Here is a 15,664-nt window from a genome sequence, read left to right as displayed (position 1 = left end):
AACTTCTTCTGTGGTACCAGTATTCAAGAATTCTGGCGAAAGAACTGACCCATTAAATTATCACCCCATTAACCTCCTCCCACTTTTTGTCAAAGTATTTGAGACCTTAATTAACCATGCTTTAGTCCATCACCTTACAGATGCTTAACTTCTGACTGACAAACAATATGGATTTAGACAAGCCCGTTCCACAGCAGACAGCCTAACTGTAATCTCTGAACGTATATATCATTCACGGGACAAAATGGGGGGGGGCAGAGCAGTAGCTCTAGATATATCTAAGGCTTTTGACAGGGTATGGCATGATGGTCTCCTCAGGAAAATTAGATCATACGGTATCACTGGGAGAATACTAAACATAATTAAACCCTTCTTAGATGAGAGAAAAATCCAGATTGTCCTCGACGGTCGTACATCTAAACAATATGATATGAATTCGGGAGTGCTTCAAGGGTCTATCCTTGAACCTCTATTGTTCCTGATATTCATAAATGACCTCCCCGACAAAATTGTCTCTGAGATGGGTATATATGCTGATGACACCACACTCTATCACAGGCACGATAGGAAAACAAATGAACACATATCTAAAGAAATGGCAAAAACACTAGAGGATGAGCTCCAATCTGTAGTGGAATGGGGACAAAAATGGATTGTCACGTTCAATGCCGCCAAGACTAAACTAGTTTCATTCAATAATTACAAGAAACCTTCTCTACCACCTATAGCAATGGCCAACGACTCTTTATCTGAGAGTACATCTTTCAAACTCCTTGGCCTAACGTTCACAGGAAACATGAGTTGGAACAATTACATTGAAAGTATTGTCAGGGCCGCTGCAAAGTAGGTAGGCTCTCTCTACCGTGCTAAAAAACTACTAACACCCGAAAGTATCCTGTACCTCTATAAGGCAACCATTCGCCCATGTATGGAGTATTGCTGCCATATTTGGGCTGGTGCATCTGCTACTAGTCTGTCGCTCCTTAACAAGGTTCAAAAGAGAGTCGCACATCTGATAGGTCCTGAACTGGCATCTAAGCTTTAGCCTCTGTCCCATCGACGAAATGTTGCATCACTCTGCCTGTTCTACAAGTATTTTAATAGTGAATGCTCTGACGAACTACAAGCACTTGTGCCCCCACGACGTGAACACTCTCGACAAACCCGACAGGCTGCTAAATCTCAGCCCCCCACACTGTAGAGATCCCTAGATGTAAAAGATATTTCTACTCCAGTAGTTTCTTCCCCAGAACCGCTAGACTTTGGAATTCCATTCCAGGTCCCTGCTTCCCCAACTGTACTGAAGTTCAAGTGTAACGTGAACCAACATCTTGCTGCCCAAATCCCTAAATAGTACTCCAGTAGTTGTTTCCCCTGATACTAGCCCCCTACACCAAAGTGGCAATGTGCTTTGTTTGGGGTGAAAATGTAATTTAAAAAAATTAATGTTTTTAGCCAATTTTTTTAATATTTGTCGTTTGAAAGGTCGAATTTCAAAACGATACTGATCTTGTAAAAAGCCGTCGCCTCTGTCGAAAGTTTTAGGCAGACATACATACATACATACATACATACATACATTTATATATTGGTAACTAAAAATTTTCGACCCGAACCGATGAAAAAGCTTGCTCTATCTCTGAATACCCTTTATGTCAAATTTCAAATGTTTAGACCAGAAATTGTCTGAGTAAATTGGTAGAGACCGCAGAGGTCAATTTTTTTAACTTGGGCCCCTATTATGACCCCTTAACATTTATTGTTTGGGGTTCAAATCAAGTTATTAAGTTAGATCCATGTACAAGGAACCTATATCTAACATTTCAAGTGTTTAGACCCAAAATTGTCGGAGGAGTTTGGTAGAGTTCTCCATTGTCAAATCGTCGAACATTGACCCCTTAACAGCCAAATTTCTGGCCGAAAATGGATCATAAAGATTTTCCCAAATCTCAGTACCCCGTATATCAAATTTCGAGTCTGTAGACTTAAAATTGACAAAGTTATTGCGTAGGGAAATGTACACACACAGATACACAGACACACAGATACGTTCACTTTTATAGATATAATAGATAGATATGTATATACATATATATAATTACTATTTCATATATATACATACGCATGCACACACACATACACACACATACACACACACACATATTATGCGTTATAAAGTGGTAAACATCCATGTTTCTACTTCTTCATCGATATCATCACACGCATAAGGAAGGTGAATTAAAAATGTCTGCCAAATGCGGTAATCGACAAGAACTAAATAACTGTTAAACAAATCGTGTTCTTTATTGGAAAAATATCAAGTTTATATTTGATATAAAATATTCAAGAATTTATCAATATTTCCCGACAGTCGCAGGTTATATAAATATAATTCCAAACAGAAAGATCTATGTTCGATTCTGGTGCCGTAGCGGTGCCGTTGTTTACATGTCCCGTGTCCAATCTCAATCATCGAATCGAAAACAAATTTATAACAGTTCTGCGATTAATCTGGGGAGTTGTTCCCTGCCTGTTCGAATGTTTCAAATATTGCAAAACGACAGAAGTTGATACCAGAAACAAAGCAATTCATACGAATGAATATTTAGAGAAGAGAAGAGAGATAGAAAGAGAGAGAGAGAGAGAGAGAGAGAGAGAGAGAGAGCTGTCGCTTAGCTTACATCGTAATGGAGAGAGAGAAGGGAGGAGATAGTCCTGCTCGCTGATTAGGTCAGCCATATTTATTAATAACAAAAGACACAAGAAAATTCTGGCATAAAATGAAAAATAGCAATTTTCGGCGACAGTTTCCAAGAAAATTTAGAAAAGCGATATTGAAATGGTTCCTGTTTTTACATATAAATTTATTTGCACATAGGAACTTGGTGTGATGTTTTCCAAATTCACCAATTGAAGAATACATTTACCTTGAGACAAAATAAAAGTTTAAAAAAAAATAACTTATGAATGAATTGTTTTATTTTATTTATTTCATTTATTTATTTTTTGTCAATTATTTTTATTTTGTTTCCAACTTTATAGGGACTTTGCTTTTATTCATTTTCTTATTTTCACCTTTATATTTTAAGTGAAAAGAAAAACTACTATACGCAATATATAAACTAATATGGTTCAATTATAGCATAGGAACGAATAGAATATCTTACTTACATTACTTAGTTTATTGTTGGATTTAAATTATATATTTCAGCCTGAAGTAAAATTCTAATTTACTATTTTAAAGTTTTCAATGTTTAATCCAATAATTTCGGCGATATCTTAATGCACGTTCCTTCCCATGTCTTTCTATCCTCTCATACTCTATGTGGTCATTTTCTGTAGTACCAACTAATATTGGTGCCACTATGTCATTTACTTTCAAGAATTTGTCTTATTATTCTTCTTCTTATCCATTTATTTAATTCTTTCATTTCTGCTTGTGTGATGGTGCCCGCTTTCAGTAAGACAGCTTGTTGCCCAATTGCTTACCGTCGATTGCTGCTCCGCATACTGGATCTACTGATTTTGTAGATTCTTCAGGAGAGAATGACTCCGTTTCGGGGGCTTCCTCTCAACAGACTTTTCTGTGCGCCTGTCCCTCTCACTGATACCGTGAGTATCCATTCACTGCATCGATTGCTATCGTTATTTTCATGGCAAGTGCTTGACTGAACTGCAATCTATGGTCCCCCTTGCCAAACTTTCACAGAAAGCACTTGACTAACTACAACCACTATAAACGAATTTCCCCACTCTCTATCTGTGCCTAAATCTAAATGCATATTCCATAAAGAAAGCTTCTTTTCCAGAACTACCCATCTGATGATCACTGTCTTGTTGTCCTGCTTCTCGGTAGGTAGCCTTCAAATCCAATGTAAACAAATTCTTGTTTAGCCGTCCCCATAAATAATAAAATTCTACACAATTTATACCATTACCGATTACTTCACTACCACCTTACATTCATTAACCCGTATCCTTGAGTAACATTTAGACCTTGATAAGTGGTGACTCCCAAGTAAAAAAAAATGCGATGATAAGCCACATTTGATGGTCTAACTGTTGGCCTTTGTTTTGGTGACCTTTATTGTTGGTAATGCTGTTGAGAGGACATTGTCTGGTGACGTAAATTTGCGTATGTATTCGGCGTCAGCTTTCTAGACCATTGGTGTCATCTCTCTACTAGATCCAATTTGTTTTTTCAACTGTGCTGCATTTCTTTTTGCCGGTGGCTGACACCGGTTGCAGCATTCCCATGAATTTGTACCCATTAAGGACTTTTAATACTTCCCGATTAGGTAACTCTATACATATGCTAGCTTGCCACCCTGCGTTGCCCGGTCGTAAAATACGCATAAATATTATATTTTAATTTATACATAAACTGAGACATGTGCATTTGAGTAATAAGCTTTTTTCTAAACAGTTTACTTCTTGTAAGTAAAAAAAAAAAAATACTCCAGCTGCGATCGAAACCAAAACCTAAAGACAGTGAGCCAAGTACAATAACCATTAGACCAGCTTGACACAATCTATAAAGCGTGTTTTCAACATGTACTAATTTTTGACATAATGAATCAGTCATGTGAACTATTCACGCATGCACATTCGTGGAATAGTTAGTAAACAGATAAAAATCCGACGACACCCACGTACCAAGTTTTCAATGTTAACCCCTTAGCAGCCAGTTTTTCTGAATGAAAACCGATTAAAATGTTTTCCACGTGTCTGAATACCCTATATACTAAATTACAAATCTATAGATAAAAATCTATTGAGTATATAGGTTGAGAAGTGTCCTCACATACATATATTCTACCTTTTATAGACATATAGATTATTCGAGTTATTCTTTCCTCATCATAAGTAGTTCCCATGTCCACATTCTTAATTTCATTTTATATCGTGGCTTTTTTTTTTTTTTTAGCAAGGAAGTCGTCACTTATGAAGGCTCGGAGGCCACTCGAGAATAAGCATTAATAAGTTTACGGTGGTCATCGAGACAACAGTGTAGTAATCTTTAGTGCTGTAAATTGGGTATGAGTTGATTATTTAAGGGGATGGCTTAACAAGAACTTGTTTACATTGGACTTGATAATGATCATATTGTAATCAGCTGGAAATCAGGTCAACGGAGCAGAGTTCTACAGGAGGGCAAGTCTAGGAAAAAAAAATTTGTTCGTGAAACTTGAGTTTATATTTGAACACAGATAGAAAGTGGGGAAAATTGCTGATAGTGGGTGTAGCTGGACGAGTGCTTTTGTAAAAGTTTGGCAAGGGGCAATAGATTGGAGCTCAGACGAGTACTTACCATGAAAATAACGACAGGCTAGTGACGTCTCTTCTGTAGACGATAGGTTGCAGGGGAAAAAAGAGACATCTTTTACTAGGTTTAGAAGCCGATTTTAAACTCTGTTAAGGCAAGATATGATGTTCAGAGAAGATCCTGCCGAGGTGTAGCAACAGTATTCCATTTTAGGACGCATCTGGCTCTTATATAGATCAGTTGCGTTTGTGTTTATAATTGTTTTATTAGTAATTTCATGTTATTCATATATTTATTACATAGAAATATGCGAGAATGAACAATAATATGGTTAAGCTTAAACATGGAAAAGTAAAGGACTAGTTGTTAAAACTGGAAATAAAAATGGACAAGATATTCTAGTAAAAATATAATAAATTTATAACTTAAAATATTGTAGTATTAAGAATTTTTAATTCAATTTAACATTATATAATCGATTCTTAATTAATACTGCAATATTTTAAGTTATAAATTTATTACATTTTTTACTAGAATATCTCGTCCTTTTTTATTTCCAGTTTTAAAAACTAGTCTTTTACATTTCCATGCTTAAGTCTTAAGTATATTACTTTTCATGCTCACATTTTTCCATGTAATCCATAATTTTTTCAGGCTTTGCTTTGAAATAATTTTTTTTTTAACCGACGAGGTTAGCGTTTGAGCACAGCGACGGTGAATTATAAGCGACAGTACAACTGAGCAACAGGTCGGGATAGCGGTGAATTATTAGCAACATTGTTTTTTTATATCTTGTTACGTCATCATCTCCGCCGTTCCCAACAGATTTGCGGTAGCGTAACAGATTTGGTTGCTATGGTAACCAACAGCCAATCAGAAGAAACCGTTGCTAAGTTCCTTACAAATTTTGACAATTCTTGAACACAGTAATTTTATTATAACTTTTGTTTTACTGGACGAAAATTAAAAGTTTTTTTTTAATATAGCTGAGAAGGTGACGTATGAACTGTAAAAATTGTTTGAAATTTGGTTGCAAAATGAGTTTTAAAGTAGTTCTAAATTAGTAAAACTAACACTTAACCATATATTCAAACACGCTAGTGTTTGAATATATGGTTGTATTTCTTTCTCTTCTTTCTTCATAAATCTGTACACTGGATTCTATTATATCTCTTAAGTATATTGGTTAGTTGCATAATTGCTATAATGATTAGGAATAGTTATTTCACCTGAAAATACCCTAATCCCTTCCAGGTGGTGTTCTTCAACAGTCAGTTCTAGATTCAATTTATTTTTTATTGCTTTTTCCATTAGGTAGTCAATGTCATTTGACATTTTAAACGTCACAGAAAACACCTCTAGGCAAGACCTAGACAGTCTACAGCATCTAAATCAGCGTAGAACACATCAAAGAGATGACCATCTCGCTAGGTTCGACCACGCTGATGAGTCGTACAATGAGAAAACACGTTCCTGGATAATTATATTTTTTTAAATATATGTCTTTTCATTTTTACCAAATGTTGCTTGATATAACTGTCACATGACTCGAAACCATAACTGAAGCCATCTCCGATTTATAGCCAAGGTCTTTGATCTCACAGACACTGAGGCATGTACGCTAATATAAAGGAAATATTATGTTTCTTGATTCTAAGATTAGGGTTAATAATTAATATTGTTTGGATTACATAAGAGATACTCTTCTGGAGTTTGATGTTTTTTCTCCTCCATTTAGACGATACTAAGAATACAATTGCAAATTGCGTAAAGAGTTTTACCTGGTCATAGCTGACGGAATGAGAGCATGCTACAACCCTAAGTAGATTCAATAAATGGTTCCGTTCGAAATTCCGTGCAGATTCCCAAGTTCGATAGAGAGATTTCTGTATTCAACAAAATAATCCTGAAGAAGGTTGGAGGCTACATCGGCCGAAATGTGAAAATAATACTAAAGATGGGAACAGTAATTCGAATAATCCAAACAATACAAAAAGGGAAATATTCCTATAATTTATTAATCATTCTCCGGAGAGTGTTCGACTAATCAAGTAAAGGAAACTTTGCAATATTGCTTTAGTTAAAAGCTTTAATAATCTATATAAATAAAACAGTAGACGTGTGTGTGTGTGTGTGTGTGTGTGTAAATATCTATCATGTAAACTCTTAAACTACTGGTCACATTACACTGAAATTCTCAGGAAATAATATTCATGCACCAAGGATGGTTTATAGCGATTAAATTCTTTGTTCACATGCATGAATAACGCGTACACACATCAGCAGATTGACGGGCAAATTGTTCATTCAAACTAGCCGACAAGTTTGTATTTGTGCGCATGCTCGAATTCAATTCATTCATTCAAGTTGTTTACTATTAATCCTTTGTATTTATGTAGTAATCAGGAAGAACTGCAGAGTAATTAAGACGTCATTTCTCTACATTATGGTGTGCGTGGGGACAACGTGAGATTATCATCACATGCATTGCCGGCAGTTAAGACAAAATCTACTCCTTTTTATTCGCGTCGGATGGGAATAATAGGCGGGGAACTTAACTTTCGTTAATGACGTCATTCCTCTTCAAATTATGGTGTTGGAGGACAACTTTAGATTATCATCACATGGATTGGTGAGTGTTTAAATGAAGCAATCTCCTCAGACATTATGTCCTCCTGTTTATTCGAGTAAGGGGGTTAAAGGCGCGGAGTGGTAACTTCCGATGATGAGGTCATTCCTCTTCAAATTATGATGTTTAGTAGGGGACGACTTGAGATTATCATCACATGGATTGGCAAGTGTTTAAATGAGCCAATTCTCCCAGACATTGTCTACTTCAGTTTATTCGAGTAGGGAGCAGTGATAGGCAGGGGGTAACTTCTGGTGATGACGTAATTCATCTTCAAATTATGGTGTTTAGTGGGGGACAACTTTAGATTATCAGCACACGGATTGGCGAGTGTTTAAATGAGATAATTCTCCCAGACATTATTTCCTCCTGGTAATTTGAGTAGGAGGATGATAAATGAAGCGGTAACGTCATTTCTCTTCAAATTATGGTAGTATGTGGGGGGACAACTTGAAATTATCATCACATGGATTGGCGACTGTCTTAATTAGATAATTTTCCCAGACATTATCTTCTTCTATTTACTCGAGTACAAGAGGATGATAGGTGGGATAGTAAATTCCGGTGATGACGTAATTCTTCTTCAAATTATAGTGATGTGGGGGGGGACAACTTGAGATTATTATCACATGGATTGGCGAGTGTTTAATGAGACAATCCTCCCAGATTCTTCCTGTTTATTTGTGTATGGAGGGAAAGATAGCCAGGTGCGTAACTTCCGGTGATGACGTCATTCCTTTTTTGGTGGTAAGTAGGGGATGACTAGAGATTTTCATCACATGAATTTTCGACTGTTTTAATTAGACAATTCTTCCAGACATTATCTTCTCTGCTGATTCGAGTAGGGGGAGGATTATAGGCACGGGGTGGTTACTTCTGGTGATGACGAAATTACTCTTCAAATCAGAGTGGTAAGTAGGGGACGACTTGAGATTTTCATCCCATGGATTGGCGAGTGTTTAATGAGACAATCCTCCCAAACATTCTCCTCCTGTTTATTCGAATGTGGAGGAAGATAGGCAGGCGGCGGTAACTTGCGTTGATGGCGTCATTCATTTTATGATTATGGTGGTAAGTTGGGCGCGACTTGAGATTTTCATCTCATGGATTGGCGAGTGATTAAATGAGACAATTCTCCCAGATATAATTTCCCCTTGTTTATTCTAATAAAGGAGTGATAGGCAAGCAGGCAGTAACTTCCGTTGATGACGTCATTCTTCTCCAACTTATAATGGTAAGAAGGGGACAACTTGAAATTATCATCACATGGATGTGACGACATTTTAAATGAGATAATCCAACCATACATTATCTCCTCCTGCTTATTCGAGGAGTGGGTGACAGGTGGAGTGGTAACTTTCGGTAATGCCGTCATTTCTCTTTAAATGATAAATGTAAGTGGGTGACAACTTTAGACTATCATCACATCGAATGGTTTAATAAGATAATCCTTTTTTTTTTCGAGTAGAGGGTATGATAGGCTGGAGGTTACTTCCGGTGATGACGTCATTCCTTTTATAATTAAGGTGTTAAGTTGGGGACGACTTGAGATTATCATCACATGGATTGGCGACTGTTTTAATTAGACAATCCTCTCAGACTTAATCTCCTCCATTTTCATTAAAATAGGGGAGGAAGAGGGAGTTTACTTCCGGTTATGACGTTATTCTTCATCAAATTATTGAGAGAAGTGGGGAACGACTTGAGATTATCAAAGTGCTCAATATCTGAGATAGAGCAGGTGTGTTTAAGGGCAGCGTGTACTGAAAGAAATAATTACTTTCTCGTTTGTTATTGTGTTGTGGTATACGTTACTCTATGAAAAATGCCCATTACCCGGGCAACGACGGGTGGCCCTGGTAGTTTATAATAATTTTTTTTTAAATATCAATATACATAGATGTTTTATATTTCGGCATACAGATATACACCCCTCTCTCTCTCTCTCTCTCTCTCTCTCTCTCTCTCTCTCTCTCTCTCTCTCTCTCTCTCTCTCTCTCTTCCTATATATATATATATATATATATATATATATATATATATATATATATATATATATATATTACTCAAAAAATAAATTTTTCATTCCACTCCATTTCATTTCCATTTTTTTTTTTTTTCCCGCCCAATCTCCTTATTTTCATTCCATTATTCCGTTATTTCATCCAAGGCAATTGTCTTTCGCGCCTGCAGGCTTAATAACAAATTCGACAGAGGTGCCGCTTGATCTTAGCCGAAGCGACAACAATGAAAGAAAAAGTGCAAAAAAAAATAAAAGGGGCAAAAATGAAGCCATTATGTTGAGAAGGGGGAATACATTTTACAAGATAGACATGATTGGATAGTTCTAACCGAAGAAAGGAACTATGGGAAAAATGTGTTTGAATAAATATCTATAAACTGAATTGAATGTTTATGAAAAAAAAAAGTTTAAAATATATTAGATGATACATTTTTCGTAAACAAACAGAACTACATGGAATCAATAGTATGCACTTACTAATCTTTGCGTTATATTATTTGGATTCTTCGGACTATTGCTCTCATCTTGAGTGTTATATTCACAACGTTTCGGTCCCACCGTCTTTAAGTGTGTATCATGTCTATGATGTTTCAATATGAAAAATCATTTTCTTTGGTTTGTTACGTTTAAATTTGGAATATAATAGCATTTTCTATAGTCTGTCATGCTTTCATTTGAAACAGAATTTTCTTTAATTTGTCACATTTTAATTTGAAATAGCATTTCGTTAGTCTAACACGTTTTAATTTTAAATAGCATTTTCGTTAGTCTACCACGTTTTAATTTGAAATAGCATTTTCGTTAGTCTACCATGTTTTCATTTGGAATAGCATTTTCGTTAGTCTGCCACGTTTTAATTTAAAATAGCATTTTCGCTAGTCTATCAGGTTTTCATTTTAAATAGCAGTTTCGTTAGTCTACCACGTTTTAATTTTAAATAGCATTTTCGTTAGTCAACCACGTCTTGATTTGAAATAGCATTTTCGTTAATCTACCACTTTTTTATTTGAAATAACATTATTGTTTGTCTGTCATGTTTTAATTTAAAATAGCATGTTAATCGATGAATGCGAAAAACTGAATATATGCATTAGGATTTGCAGCTATAAATAAAACTGGAATTATTCAAGACAAACAATGAAGTTTCTTTAATTCTTGATTTTTTCCACCGAAATTCTTTTAAGCACATGCCATTCACAACAGTTTAGGGTGGGATTTTGCTCCTTGTCGGATTAGTCGAGATTATGTACATCGAGAGGGCACCAGTGATATAGGTTAATCTGAGTATATTCAATTCACAACAGTGAAGGGGTGAGATTTCGCTCCTTGTCGGATTAGTCGAGGATATGTATGTCGAGAGGGCATATGCTATAGTTTCATCAGAGCATATTCCATTAAAGAAAGCTTGTGACAAAAACACAGGAATGCAACAACGTTGCGATAGGACAGGAGTTGCAGCTTGGTCGATAGTGCAGTATCTATTAGGTTGGCGAAAAAATAATGTCATTTTTTTTTTTACGTTCAACTTCAAAAGATAATAACTCCTTTCATAATAAACTTTATTAACCGAAATAAGAAGCATTAGAAATGACACATTTTTGCCAACAAGAAACAAGATTATTCATCCCATTAGCATAGAAATCCGGAGTTCTGGAAGCGATGAAGTCATTGAAGGTCGATTCGGCATCATCTCGGCTTTTATCGAAATACTTGAAAAAGTGATGATCGGTGGGCGAGAGGTCCGGTGAATATGGTGGATGAGGCAGAGTCTCGTACCTCAATTCGTTCAGCTTCTGCAGGGTCAGTTGAGCAACATGCGGGCAAAAATTGTCATGGAAGAGAATTGGTACTTTAATATTGACCATTCTCGGGCACATATGTTGGAGCTTCTGGTGAATTTCGTAAATTTGACGGCAGTACTTCTTTGCCGTAATCGTTTCGCCCAAATTCAAGTAGCTGTGATGGATAAAACCGACCGCAGAGGACCAAACAAACCATAACCTTTTTGGGTGCAATTTCAGCTTTGAGAAGTTTTGTGGATTTTCTCCGGGATCCAAACATTGTGCCGAACGTCGCCGGTTGTCGTAGAGGATCCACTTCTCATCACACGTCACAATCCACTCGAGAAATGGATTGTTTTTGTTGCGCAGATGGGGCGTAAAAGACACCTCAAGACGATGATTTTTTTTATTTTCGTTCAATTTATGCGGCAGTGCGGCACTCATTTATCCAATTTTTTACTTCTCTATTTGCTTTAAATGGCGAGCGACTGTTGAGTGGTCGATCTCGAGTTCAACAGCAACTTCTCGTGTGGTTTTGCGAGGATCGACTTCAATTAAGGCTTTCAAATGTTCGTTATCAACCGCAGTTGACCGGCCGCGACCGTCTTCCTCTTCGAGGCTCTCGCCACCACTGCAAAGTTTCTTGCACTACCGTTGTGCCTGATGCACCATTGATATCACGAGCTGTTTCGGCAGCTTTTCGGCCTAGTTTGAACGGAAACAAGAAAATCATGCGGATTTGCATTTTGTCTATGCTGTCGAAAAGCCTGCAAGAAAACGAATGAAGAGATTGAGAGCGGTATTGAATAATACGATTCGATAGAGCGAAAAAACGCGCTTGAAAATGATAACATGGGTATATATATATATATATATATATATATATATCGTAAATTTGAAGGCAGTACTTCTTTGCCGTAATCGTTTCGCTCAAATTCAAGTACCTGTGATGGATAAAACCGACCGCAGAGGACCAAACAAACCATAACCTTTTTTGGTGCAATTTCAGCTTTGAGAAGTGTTGTGGATATATATATATATATATATATATATATATATATATATATATATATATGTGTGTGTGTGTGTGTGTGTGTGTGTGTGTGTGTGTGTGTGTGTGTGTGTGTGTGTGTGTGAATTAATTCAGAAATCATATATAAAGTAACATATGTGAGAAGACGATATTGTTTTTGCACCAACCTAATACAAGATGGGACGATAAAATTGTCGCACTGGAAAAGACGAGATGATTCCATTTCCGTTTGATGAAAACCGGTTTCCTTTTTTTATTGCAGACCATCTACTAGTTGGCCAGTTGTGTACAAATCCCAAGAGCAATAGAAGCCTTCTATCACGTCTGAAAGTGACACAATGTTTTACTAGCGAGATCGGAGATGCGCCGCTGTACAACTCATTCTTTCTACTGATCCAAGTTATGACAACAGGACCATTGCCAGCACCCTCAGAATGCATCGCTGGGTTATTGTGAATAACAGGGACGTGCCCTGGATGATGAAAACAAAGTTTCCGGGCACAGTTATGGGCTTTGGTGTGGTTTCAAGTGAGGGCCACATCATGCCACCTCACATCTTCGAAGTCGGCTTGAAGATCAGCGCCAAAGTGTACTTGGATGTGTTGAAGAAGGAGTACTACAGCTTTTGTACCTTTCTCTCAATGGCCCCTCTTCCCCAACCTTCGTTTGGGCATATATCGAAAACATCACTAACATGACCTTCCATAACATCAAAGCTAGCCCGATCGCCACTATCAGCTGAGTATTCGCCGAGTATTCGCCGAGCTCCTACCGACGCTTGTGAAGAAGGCATGCATACCAAAACCGACCTCAATTTTTGCATCAGACTGTCAGCCTAAGTGGAGACAAGCTCACGATGAAGCAGGTCGCTGACTATCTAAAGCCGGTCCTTACAACCAATCAAAGTCGTGCACAGACAGGTTTGAAATCCTTCTATTTTTTGCTTTTTTCATATGTAACGTGAAAATACCTTCAGCCTCTACACTCGTGCTTTTAATGTATGATTTTCAGAAATTAATAAATAGTAAATGTGGTGCCTAGGTGCATGCTGTAGACGCCAGGCTGCTGATGAAAAATTTTTATTTTCGTTTTATTATGCATACATGTTCCATAAATATCCTTCATTTTCTTCCTGCGCTAAAAACAACAATTTTCATACTCTATTCATATTAAATATTGGTATACATTGAATAAATATTAGCTCTACAACATAATCAACTTACAGGAATGGATTTTTTTTTTTTTTTTTCAATAAAAGTTTTACAATAAAGTTGTAATGTTTGTTTTTTTTTACGACAAATTTATCGTTCCACACTGTATAAAGTTTAGACCCTGTGTAAGAGGGGAAGACCACTAGTAGATGCACAATCTAGATGTGGAAACAATACTCAATGGGCGAATGGTGATTTTATAAAAATACAGGATACTTTGTTTGATTTTAAAATATTTCCATTGGAATATTCACACATTTTTATTAGATATCACTTGAATTCCTCACGTTTGTGTTCTTTATTTGTCTTTTTCTATTATTCGAGTATATTCATTAGTCAGACTCATATTTGATTTTTTAATACCGATACGCATCAATACCAGATATCATAAGAAACAAAAGTAAAAACAATAAATACAATGTGGAAGATGACGAAGACTTACTTGCTCCGCATTAAATTTGCCATAGCTGAAGAACAAAATATCAAGCTTTCTTTGAACGGAATCCGTTTCCTGTGCGGAAAAAACAGAAAATGAAGAAGACATAAGAGGTCAGAGTATAGAAGTATAAAAATAAAGTAGATTATCTCTTGTATCAAAATTATGTTGTTTGTTAATATTTTTTTTTGCTTTATTGTTTTTTTTATTTTTTTTATTGTTTTTTTATTTTTTTTCGATTTTTTTAATTGTTTTTGATTTTATTTTTAATTGTTTTTTTTTGTTTTGTTTTGTTTTTTTTTTTGCTTTATTGTTTTTTGATTTTTTTTTTTGCTTTATTGTTTTTGTTTTTTTTTATTGTTTTTTTTGTTTTTTGATTTTTTTTTTCGATTTTTTTTATTGTTTTTCGATTTTTTTTAAATTGTTTTTATTTTTTTTTGCTTTATTGTTTTTCGATTTTTTTTTAATTGTTTTTATTTTTTTTTTGCTTTATTGTTTTTCGATTTTTTTTTTCTTGTTTTGATTTTTCCGGTTTTTGTATTTGTTATTATGCCTTTCCGGATTATTTTCTAGATCTAAAAATTAAAATTGCACAAAAACTTTATTTTGTACTTATCTGTTGGGTTAAATAAGGCCATACACTAAAATTTACTCAAATTAATCCAGAATTTTTGTCCTTAAAAATAAATTTTAGAAAGCCGTTCTTAACATGGGGTTTATTATCTCTTAATTTTACATTAAAGTCTTAGGTTTAAGTTATGTCTTTTAGGTATTAACTTTAATGAAGAGCAAAAATGGCTGCCGACAGATTTAACCAATAAATTTCGTTTATTTATATATATATATATATATTCGTTTATTTATATATATATATATATATATATATATATATATATATATATATATATATATATATATATATAAGTAGAATGTGTGAGAGGAAAACTGCTGACCTATATACTCAATTAAGTTTTGATCTACAAACTGGAAATTTGGTATATTGGGTATTCACACATGTGGAAAACGATCTAATCAGTTTTCATCCGGAAAAAAGGGCTGCCAAGGGGTTCAAATTGGAAAATTTGGTATTTGCGAGTCATTGAATTTTCATCTGTCTGTCAACTGTTTCTCGGCTGCGCATGAGGATATTGTTCACATGACAGCTTCCTAATGTTAAGAATAAGTAGGTTTGTAAACAATTTTTAAATGGTGACAAGCTGGTTTAATGGTTATCCTACTTAATCCCCTGTCTTTAGGTTTTGGTTTCGATCTCAGCTCGAGTTTT

The 15,664-nt window shown here is 35.6% G+C and overlaps 1 protein-coding gene across 1 annotated transcript in view; it reads right to left on the bottom strand.

Annotated features, from left to right (window-relative positions):
• LOC145277007 (uncharacterized) overlaps positions 1 to 15,664 on the bottom strand; it is an 85,918-nt gene that overhangs the window by 52,107 nt on the left and 18,147 nt on the right. The window contains exon 2 of the mRNA XM_080128607.1: positions 14,386 to 14,454. Within this exon, the coding sequence (XP_079984733.1) occupies positions 14,386 to 14,454 (69 nt within the window). The remainder of the gene's footprint in view (positions 1 to 14,385; positions 14,455 to 15,664) is intronic.

Source organism: Euprymna scolopes, chromosome 1 (assembly GCF_053919585.1).
Source record: "Euprymna scolopes isolate OS-2025 chromosome 1, ASM5391958v1, whole genome shotgun sequence".
Lineage (NCBI taxonomy): Eukaryota > Metazoa > Mollusca > Cephalopoda > Sepiida > Sepiolidae > Euprymna > Euprymna scolopes.
The sequence above is the reverse complement of the archived record's forward strand: the minus strand, read 5'-3'. Positions and strand labels throughout refer to the sequence as shown.